At 65.6% G+C, this 9,625-nt stretch overlaps 2 protein-coding genes across 2 annotated transcripts; one reads left to right on the top strand and one right to left on the bottom strand.

Annotated features, from left to right (window-relative positions):
- Nucleotides 1-1,032: 1,032 nt before the first annotated feature.
- Nucleotides 1,033-5,837, top strand: NOP9 (NOP9 nucleolar protein). The gene is made up of 10 exons (XM_084645820.1): nt 1,033-1,270; nt 1,435-1,836; nt 2,434-2,559; nt 2,719-2,860; nt 3,569-3,758; nt 3,921-4,061; nt 4,144-4,272; nt 4,479-4,709; nt 4,792-4,897; nt 5,095-5,837. The coding sequence occupies exons 1-10, from the start codon at nt 1,105-1,107 to the stop codon at nt 5,250-5,252; spliced, it is 1,791 nt and encodes a 596-aa protein (XP_084501946.1). The 5' UTR covers nt 1,033-1,104; the 3' UTR covers nt 5,253-5,837.
- A 158-nt stretch (nt 5,838-5,995) lies between these two features.
- CIDEB (cell death inducing DFFA like effector b) lies at nt 5,996-9,348 on the bottom strand. The gene is made up of 5 exons (XM_084645821.1): nt 9,188-9,348; nt 8,607-8,751; nt 7,776-7,925; nt 6,581-6,771; nt 5,996-6,227 (listed from the first exon to the last, which is right to left on the bottom strand). The coding sequence occupies exons 1-5, from the start codon at nt 9,226-9,228 to the stop codon at nt 6,089-6,091; spliced, it is 666 nt and encodes a 221-aa protein (XP_084501947.1). The 5' UTR covers nt 9,229-9,348; the 3' UTR covers nt 5,996-6,088.
- Nucleotides 9,349-9,625: the final 277 nt, after the last annotated feature.

Genomic DNA, 9,625 nt, shown 5'->3' with positions numbered 1-9,625 from the left:
AAGCAGCTGTCAGGTCCCAGCGGCCAGGGAGGCTCCATATGCTGCCCCCTCCCCAAGGGCTCGCTCCACAGCTCCCATTGGCTGGTGCCTGTGGGTGCGAGGGCACCATGTGGAGCCTCCCTGGCGGCCACTTCTGGGAGCCGCGGTAAGTGTTGCCTGGACCCTGAACCCCCCCCGCCCCAGTCCATAGCTCCCTCCTGCACCCAAACTCCCTCCACCCTGCACCCCAACCCCCTGCCCCAGTCCATAGCTCCCTCCTGCACCCAAACTCCCTCCACCCTGCACCCCAGTGCCCCTCCTGCACCCCAACCCCCTCATCCCCAGCCCGACCCCAGAGCCTGCACCCACAGCCGGAGCCCTCACCCCCTGCCCCCCAACGCCCTGCCCCAGCCCATAGCTCCCTCCTGCACCCAAACTCCCTCCACCCTGCACCCCCGCCCCCTGCACCCCAGTGCCCCTCCTGCACCCCAACTCCCTCACCCCCGGCCCAACCCCAGAGCCTGCACCCGCAGCTGGCGCCCTCACCCCCTGCCCCCCAACGCCCTGCCCCAGCCCATAGCTCCCTCCTGCACCCAAACTCCCTCCACCCTGCACCCCAACCCCCTCACCCCCGGCCCGACCCCAGAGCCTGCACCCGCAGCCGGAGCCCTCACCCCCGGCTCTCCAACCCCAGCCCAGCGCCCCCCCAGCCCAGCGCCCCCTCCTGCACCCCAGCCCCGTCGTCTCTGGCCGGAGCCCAGATCCCGCACCCCTGCCCCAGCCCGGTGAAACTGGGCGAGGGCGGGGGGAGAGCGAAGGCTAGAGGGAGGGCGATGGAGCGGGCGGGGGCGGGGGCGGGGTGGCAGGAAAGGGGCGGGGCGGGGGCGGGGCCTAGGGCGGGGGGCGGGGCAGCGCGTTCTGGTTTGTCTCACGAGACAGTTGACAAGCGGAGCTCAGGCCCCGCCCCGAGCCATAGGACATGGGTCTAGCGTGCGGGGCATGCCGGGACAGGGGCGGGGCTGGGCTGGGCGCGGGGTATGCCGGGACGGGGGTGGGACTGGGCGCGGGGCATGCCGGGGTAGCCGAGCCCCTCTCGCGGGATCCACGTGCGCTCCGGGCTCGGCTATGGCGGACCCACCCCGAGGCGGCGGCGATGGGCGCAAGCGGCGGCGGGCCGGGTCGGACCCCTCCGGGCTGGGGGCGCGGCCCCGCCTGGATCCCGACGCCGCGGGCTACTTCCGCCGGGCCGCCGAGAGCCTCCGTGCCGGGCTGGGGCCGGGCAGCGAGCGGGGTGAGTGGGGTCCCTGCGGCGTGCGCGGCGCTGCACGTGTCTCACTGTGCCCCCCCCGGTCTGTTCGTCACCAAGGCGCTGGAGGAGGCGACGGGGGTAGTGGGGTCGCTGCGGGGTGCGCGGCGCTGTACGTCTCACTTTGTTCTTCCCCACCTGCCCCCCAGATCTGTTCGTCACCAACGTGTTGGAGGAGGCAGTGGGCTCCGCGCTGCCCCTGGCTCTGGACCCCTCTGGCTCCCTGCTGCTCCAGGCCCTGCTGCCCGAGGCCTCGCCCACCCAGCTGGCCCAGCTCCTGTGCCCCCTGCTGCCCGCCCTGCGCCAGGCCGCCTGCCACCCCTGTGGAGCCCACGTTCTGGAGGCTGCCCTGCTCCGGGCTCCCCGGCTGCTGGGACGGGAGGATGCTGGGACGCTGGAGGAGCTGGTGCTGCAGCTGGGGCGGGCTGTGAGAGAGGAGCTGGGGACCTTTGCCCGGGACCCCCATGCCAGCTTTGTGGTGAGGACCATGCTGCAGGTACTTGGGGGGGTCCGTGTCGGCTCTGATGCGGCCCGGGGGCTCTCGGGGACAGGTGAGTATCGATCAGGGCCGGTGTCATTTCCACACACCACCACTGGCGGGTACTGTTGCGGGGGACGGGACTGGGGCACTGGGCAGCAGGATGGAGGCACTGGGCAGGGAGGATGAGGAGGCAGGTGGAGAATCAAGAGGAGGTAGAGACTGGAGGAAGCAGATTGGGGGATTGTGGGGGAAAGGACCTGGGGGGCAGGGAGAGAGAACAAACATGGGGGGGGCACATTATGATGGGGCAGGCGACAAGGGACTCAGTAGCGAGGAGATGTACAGCAGCTGCGGGGGACAGTGGGGTCCAGGTGGGAAGGGGAGGTTGTGAGGGGGAAGGTAAGATGGGACCTGTTATGTGTGTGGGGGTTTGAGACTGAGAAGAGGGGTGGCAGGATGCCCCACAGAGATGTGAGGGGTATGAGGGTCCAGCACAGGGGGGTGTAGAAAGAATGGGGGAACTGATCCTCCGCATCCCTGGCCTTTCATGTTTCTGCCCTCTGAATATCCAGTGGTCGTGAGTTCCACGGGTTAACGACTCACTGTATCGTCCCCTTCGCTGCCTGATGCTCCCATTCATCCTGCTCTTCCTATCTTGCCCCTCCAGGGCTCCCTGCTCTACGGAAGAAACGGGCCAAAGCCGAGAGCGAGGGGCCGGTGGAGTTTGAGGTCCCGGACTCGTTCCTGGCCCTCCTGCAGGAGTTCATTGCTGCTTTCCAGGAGAACATTGCAGGTGAGCTGACCCCAGCGTCCCCCATGGGATTGGGAGCACCCCTGCCACCGCTGGCACTCCTACCCCGCTCCCCACAGTGCCCCCTGCTGGGAGAGGCCAGGGCTACAGTTGCTGGAGGCGTCCCCCCCCACTCACCCTGTCCATCTGTCCCCTGCCCAGAGTTCATCACCCACAGAGTCGCCAGCCTCTGCCTGCAGGTGGCGCTGGAGGTTTTGCACAGGAAGCTGCCGGAGGCCTGCGCTGAGCTGTGCAGCTCTGTGATTGGCTACTTGAGCTCGCGGAATCCCTCTGCTGGATGCAGGTGAGCCTTCTGATTGGCTATGGCCATGAGGGCTCTGATTGGCTATGGGACTATTTGGGTAGGCTCTGATTGGGTGTGGAGGTGGGGATGGTTCTGGGGGGTGCTTAGTGTGGTGGGGGGGGTTGGGCAGGTGGCTTGTGATTGGCTGTGGGATGAGTATGTCCTCCCCTCCTCAGAGTAGTGGGTACTTCCTGATTGGCTGGATGGTAGGCTTGGGAACATGCGATTGGCTGTGGGTTGGACCCATTTTGATTGGCCATGGGGGAATGGTGTGTGGCTTGGTAAGGTGGCTGCTTTCTACTTGGGTCGGTGGGTTGTGATTGGCTGAGTTGAGGTCAGGTGCTTTTTGATTGGTCAGGAATGGAGTCCAACAAGTTGTGATTGGCTACAAGGTGTGTCAGGATGGGGCACAGAGGCTGCTTTCTCATTGGTCAGCAGCTGTCTTAGGTGGGTTGTGGATGGCTAGAAGCTGGCTGTGTAGTTTTTTGTTTGGTCAGGAGAAGGGCAAGTGGGCTGTGATGGGTGATCTGGTTCTGGTTTGTAATTGTGCCTACCTGGATCATGATTGGCTGAGGCTGTGAGCAGCTGCTTTCACATTCGCCGGAAACTGAGCCAGATGGCTGGTGATTGGCTGTGCTTGGGATGGCAGTACTCTAATTGGTTGTGAGGTGGTTGGGGGATTGGCTAACGCCCCCTCCATCCCTGCAGCCCCCTGCTGGTGTTCCTGAAGGACCCGGTCTGCAGCCGAGTGCTGGACAAGGTGCTGGAGGTGTCGGAGCGGCGGGCGCTGCGGGCGCTGTACCGCCAGCACTTCCGGGGCCAGCTGCGGGCGCTGGCGGGCCACGGGGTGGCCAACTTCACCCTCCAGCGCCTCATCGGGGCTGCGCCCCCCAAGCTGGTCAGTGGGGCCACAGGGGCTGGTGGGGAGTGGGGTGGAGGGGTAGGGAGGGGTAGAGGGGAGTGAATGGGGGGTCATATGGAGGGAGGTTGGACCTGATGGGGGGCAGCCAGTGGGTGGGGCTTGACCACGCCCCCTGATGCCCCCTCTGTTCCCTCCCAGCTCGGGAAGGTGCTGGCGGAGTTGGGCCCGGGGCTGGAGGAGGTGCTGGCCCAGGGGCACACGGGCGTGGCCACGGCGCTGCTGGGAGCCTGCCGGCGGTGTGGGGCTGGCCAGCAGGAGGTGCTGCAGCTGCTCATGGAGGTGAGTGGCCGCCCTCCCCCCGCTCCTGCTCCTCTCCTCCCTCGCCTGGTTCTCATCTCAGGCTCCCCCTTCCTGCCCACAGGCCTTCCACTGCTGGGAGCCCCCCACCCGGCGGGTGGCCTGCGCCCCCCTCTTCGCTTCCTTGCTGCCCTACGAGGTGTACTATGCCCTGGGGGAGGGGCAGGAGGTACAGCCCCCCCTGGAAGAGCAGGTGAGTATGGGGAAAGATGGGGGGGCAGGGGTCACTCCCCTGGGCAGTGATCAAGCAGCAGTGGTGGAGTTGTGGGGGGCTGGGCTGGCTCTCGGAGGGACTGGGTTATAAGGGGAGGAGGGAAACCGGGGAGGGGGTGGATTACTGCTGGAGCAGTGACTGGAGGGTGGGGGCTGGCTGGAATGCTCTCCCCCCTTCTCTCTCAGCCGGATCCCCCACCTGCCCTGGCCTCGGTTTCCCTCCATGGCTCCCTGCTGCTCCAGCACCTGCTGCACTTCGACGACCCCTCCCCCGTGCTGCGCAGCCTGGCCGCCCTCCCCCCCGGTGACCTGGTGACCCTGGCCTGCAGCCCTGCCGGCAGCCATGTCTATGACGCCCTCCTGGCCAGCCCTTCCGTGCCCCGCAAGCCCAGGCGCAAGGTGCTGCGTGGGCTCCAGGTGAGTGCAGGGCTGGGGGCACTGTTGTGGGGAAGCTTGCAGCACCCGGGCTACGCATTTGACTCTCCTCCCTTGTCCTCAGGGTCACTACGTGTCTCTGGCTTGCAACAAACACGGGAGTAGAGTCCTGGACGCTATCTGGAGCCGGGCCACCCTGCCAGCCAAGAGACAGATTGCTCAGGAACTGGGTAGGAGCTCCCTTTCCCTCCCATCACCCCAGTTCCAACCCTAGCTTCTCTCCCCACCCTGGCGTCCCGGTTGAATCCCAGTTTAGGCCAGTCCATCCTAATCCCTGGACTGGATACAGGATCCTTGATCTCTTCCTGTCCTGTTAAAAGCACCCGTGCCCCACCCATCTCTCACCCCACTCCATCTGTTCCCCCAGCCGAGCAGGAGACGCAACTGCGTAATGACCCCTTTGGGCACCATTTGGTGCGGAACTTCGCCCTGACCCATTTCCTGAAGCGCCGGCGAGACTGGGACCGGCACCAAGAGGCGGAGACCAAGCGCAAGGAGCTGTTCGCTGAGATTCTGGAGGACTGAACGCTGGGGGGTGGCAGTGGGATTGCTGAAGGAACCCTTCTGGCTCCCGGAGAGACTCGCCTTCCAACCATAGAGATCCTGGAGGACTGAATACCAGAGTGGGTGCTGCCCCCATCTACTTCTACCCATAGAGATTGTGGAAGATGAGGGGGTGCTGTGGCGTTTTTATGCCTTTCTTGGCTCCTAACCATAGAGACTGTGGGGGACTGAGTACCAGAAGGAGTGCTGTGTGGGGGTGTTATGCTCTCATCTGCTTCTGACAAGAGGGGCTGGAGGACTGAATACCAGAGGGGATGCTGTAGGCTTCTTTATGTCCCTGTTGACTCCTAACCATAGAGATCCTGGAGCACTGAATGCCAGATGTCCCTGTTGGCGCTTAACCATAGAGAGATTGGAGGACTGAGTGGGGGGGGTGTTTGTGTTGGGGTCCTTGCCCCTACCCACCATTTGTTCTGAACCATAGAGATCCTGGAGGACTCACCCCCACTAGGGGCTGCTCTGGACTCCCTTTCTCCCTCTTGTCTGCTCCCAACTGCCCGGAGGGGGGTACAGCCCTGATTTTCTAGGAAGGTTTCTCTTTCCCTACATGCTGTGCTGCGTGTTCAGTGTGTGTGGGGGCGGTTAGTCAGTAGGGGGACTCTCGTGCCCGAGACAGCCCCCTTCGCCCCACGGTAACCCTCCTATCCCCTTAGCTGCCCCCCTTCGGCTCCTGTTCTTGCCTGGAAAGAGAGGGGGACTAGAAATGGACTAAAATCGCCTTTTTATTGTAATAGCAGCAGCTCCGCGGGTGCACTGAGTTCACCGGGACGGGGTAGGGATGGGGCCGGGCCCAGGCCTCAGTCTTCATAGTGGCTGAGCCGGGCGGGCTGGTGCCAGGTCTCCACCCCCTCCAGGAGGCGCCGGATGTAACTGGAGGCTCCCAGCAGCAGCTGCCCCATTCCCTGCATCACGGCCGAGGCCACTCGCAACACCTCCCTGCGGGGGGGAGAAGGGGGTGAGAGGTGGTGCTGCCTGGGGGGGGGGCGGGGGGCTCCAAATTTGTGCCGCCCCTGCCTTGCCCAATGGGCGATGTCCTGGGGTGGGAAGGGGGAGCGACCTCACAGGGTGGGAGGCGCTGTGGGGGGTGGGGTGGGGTGGGTGGCCTGCTCTGCCAGCAGAGGGTTGGGGGGGGGCAGAGGCAAGGGGGCTCTGTTCATGGGGGGGCTGCTGTGGGATGGGGTGCCTGCTGGTGGGGGAGGGATCAGGGGGGAGTGCAGGGGGAGCAGGGCGGGGTCCCTGCCAGTGGGGGGTGCTGGGGAGATCAGGCTGGAGGGGGGGCTCTCACCCACCTCAGCACCTTCTTGGGGCCCAGGCATTTGAAGTCGCAGCTCATGGAGTAGAGCCCGTAGAACGTGGCCTTCACGTTGAGGCTCCCGAAGAGGTCGCGGGGGCCCAGCTTGTAGACGTCGAAGGTGATGCGGGCGATGTCCTGCCCCTGGCGCGGCCGATCCCGGCTCCACCTGTAGGCCTGGGCCCCTCCCTGTGGCACAGCGGAGTCAGGGGGCGAGGGGACCCCCGGCGGCCCCCCAACTCCCGGCCAACCACTGGTACTGTGGGGGTGGGGCTAGTGATGTCAGCACTCCCTGCACCCTGGGTGGGCCACTTCCATTAGCTCCACCCCTTAGCTGTAGTGATGTCACCCCCTGAGTTCTGGCCACACCCCTTGGGGTAGTGATGTCAGAATCCCCCCTCCAGCTCTGGCCATGCCCTTTCACTTCCCCCCCCCAAAGTCCACTCCATTCCCAGGATCCCTCCCCCCCCTTTGTCCACCTCCCTCTGTGGGGCTCCCCTGCCCCAGGGGGGTGAGCGGTGCCCATCCCCCTTTGCTGCCCCTGGGGCAGGATCCTGGGGTGGGGAGGGAAGTTGGGTGGGGGTGTGCATATGGGGTATCTCACCTGTGGGGGCAAGATGAGTGTGCTATGGGGTTGGGTATCACTGGGGTGCTGTATCTAGGGCTTGGGGGTATATGGGGAGGATCTTGGGGAAGGGCATTGTGGGTGGGGGGGCTCAGGTGTCCTATGGGTGGGGTATCATCTTGGGCAGGTGTGATGTGTGTCTCATGGGGTGGAGGAGGGCCTGGGGGGGGTCTTCCGGGGGTGTGTATGTGCATAGGGAGTTTCTCTTTGTAGGGATGTGGGGGATCTTTGGGAGGGGGGGTGTCTCTCCTGTGTGTGCTGTATGGGGGGGGTCTCCGTGGAGAGGGTGATTTGGGGGTTCCCCTGCAGAGCTGTATGGGGGGCAGGATGGGTGGTGGGTCTGTGTGTGTGTGTGTGGGTCAGGGCAGGTGGGGGTCTCCCCTGGAGGTGTATGTGGGGGGGTGTCTCCTTAGGGGACGTACTGGGTTGGTGTGTTGAGCATCTCCCCTGTAGGGGGACGGGGGACCAGGGTGTGTGTGGGGGCTTATGGGGTCTCCATTGTGGGGGTTGGGGTGTGTTTGTGGGGTCTCCCCTGCAGGGTCTGGAGGGCAGGGCTGGGCTCACTCACCCGTGGGGGGCTCCAGCTCTGCCCGGGGCCCAGCAGCATCAGGGCCGTGTCGGGGGGCAGCGCCTGGAAAAAGGCCTCGCTCTCCACTGCCGTCCCGTCCTCCTCCAGCACGAGCCCTGCCAGCCCCGCCACCAGCAGTGCCTCCATCGCCTGGGGGGGCAGAGTGGTGAGGGGGGGCACCCTGAGTGTGGGGGGGAAGCAATGAGGGGTGTAGGGCACAGGAGCAGCGGGTGGATGGGGGAGCAGGAAAGGGGTGGGAGCAGTGAGGAGTCAGTGTGGTGAGCAGGGGATGGGGGAGCAAGGAGCTGTAGGGGGGAGCAGGTGGGGGGAGGGGAGCAGGAAGGTGGGGGTGGCTCAGCTTGGCCACCAGGTCCTGCAGGTTGCTGAGGGGGGGGGGCGGGAGGAGGAGCAGGCTGGCTGTTGGGGGACAGTGGGGCAGGGCTGGGTGAGCTGCAGCAGGGTGGGCCTGGGGGGTGGTATGGGGGGGCTGGGGGAGTGGGGTTAGGGGAGCATGGGGGGCTGAGGGTGAGCGAGTGGGGGTCGGGGGAGTGAGGGGAGCGAGGAGGTCTGGGGGTAGCAGGGTGGGGGAGTTGGGGTAACAAGGAGTTAGGTGGGGTCAGGGGGAGTGGTGAGGGTCTGGGGGAGCGAGGCAGTCAGGGGTAGCAGTGTGGGATAGTTGGGGGAGGGGAAGCAGGGGGTATCAGTGGGGGTAATATGGCAGGTCGGGGTGGCAGGGTGGGGGAGTTGGGAGTGGAGGGAGTATGGGGAGGTCGGGGGGGGGAGAGGGAGGGATGTAGTCAGGGGTACTAGGGGGAGCATGGGGGGGCTCACCTTGGCCAGCAGCTCCTGCAGGGTCCCGGCCATCAACCCTGTGCGGCCCCCCCGCCGGTGGTCACAGACACGGAAGGGCCGTTGGGGGGGGGCACGGGGGGCCAAGACCCGACGGGTCAGCTCCGAGCCAGCGCTGGACACCGACCTGGGGGATGAGGGGGTGAGTGGGGGGCACTGTCCTGGGGTGGGACAACATGTGGGGTGAGGGGGTGCTTGGGGTGGGGCAGACAATTCTCATGGTTGAGGGGGTGGGGGACCCACTGTCCTACTGGTGGGATATGGAGGGGGTGGGGGGGTCCAATGTCCTGTTCTGGGGTACCATTCCTGGGGGGCACAGGCTACCTCTCAGGGTCCTAGAAACCATTCTCCTTGGGGGGGCAGGAGGCGAGAGCTCACCCCCATGGAGGGAGGGGGGAGAAACCATTCCCTTGCTGGGGGGCTTCTTCTGTGGGGTGGGTCAGGCGGGGACACACCAATGGGGGGTGTCAGGGTGGAATGGCCCATTCCTCGGGGTAGGTGGAGTTGACACCCTATGTCGTGGGGGAGGGGCCCTCCAGTTTGGGGGGTCTGAGCCCACTCACTGCAGCAGGGAGGAGGGGGCCAGGGCGCTGATGTAGTCCATGGCGTTAGCAGGGTTTGGGGGGGTCCTTGTCCTAGGGGTCAGGGCGTCTGTCCGGCGTTAGGCTCCCCGTCCATCCGCCGCCAGCCAGCCTGGACTCTGGACTCCACAGCTCAGAGGCGGGGAGGGTGACACATGGCGGGGAGGGGGGCAAACTCCAAGGTCCCCCAGGGCAGGACGGGGAGGGAGGTGGGTACTGGGACAGGAAGTGAGGTCACCACCACCAGTGATGTGTTAGACCCCACAGCTCCCCCTTGTGCTATAAGGGGAGAAACTGAGGCACAGCTGGGGATGGAACAGGGGCGTCCTGGCTCCCAGACCCGCCCCCCCTTTAACCACCAGCCCCCACTCCCCTCCCAGAGCCAGGGAGAGAACCCAGGAGTCCTGGCATCCAGTCCCA

Source organism: Lepidochelys olivacea, assembly GCF_965140295.1.
Source record: "Lepidochelys olivacea isolate rLepOli2 genome assembly, chromosome: 13".
In the NCBI taxonomy this organism is placed as follows: Eukaryota; Metazoa; Chordata; order Testudines; family Cheloniidae; genus Lepidochelys; species Lepidochelys olivacea.
This window is presented reverse-complemented; position numbering and strand designations above follow the sequence as displayed.

Bases quoted from the DNA above. Each gene is read 5' to 3' on its own strand.
- NOP9 (XM_084645820.1), top strand. From the start codon at position 1,105: ATGGCGGACCCACCCCGAGGCGGCGGCGATGGGCGCAAGCGGCGGCGG. The intron at 2,560-2,718 runs GTGAGCTGACCC...TCCCCTGCCCAG, and splicing joins TTTCCAGGAGAACATTGCAG to AGTTCATCACCCACAGAGTC. The intron at 4,898-5,094 runs GTAGGAGCTCCC...CTGTTCCCCCAG, and splicing joins ACAGATTGCTCAGGAACTGG to CCGAGCAGGAGACGCAACTG.
- CIDEB (XM_084645821.1), bottom strand. From the start codon at position 9,228: ATGGACTACATCAGCGCCCTGGCCCCCTCCTCCCTGCTGCA. The intron at 8,752-9,187 runs GTGAGTGGGCTC...CTCATCCCCCAG, and splicing joins GCCCCCTCCTCCCTGCTGCA to GTCGGTGTCCAGCGCTGGCT. The intron at 6,772-7,775 runs GTGAGTGAGCCC...GCTGTGCCACAG, and splicing joins AGAGCTGGAGCCCCCCACGG to GGAGGGGCCCAGGCCTACAG.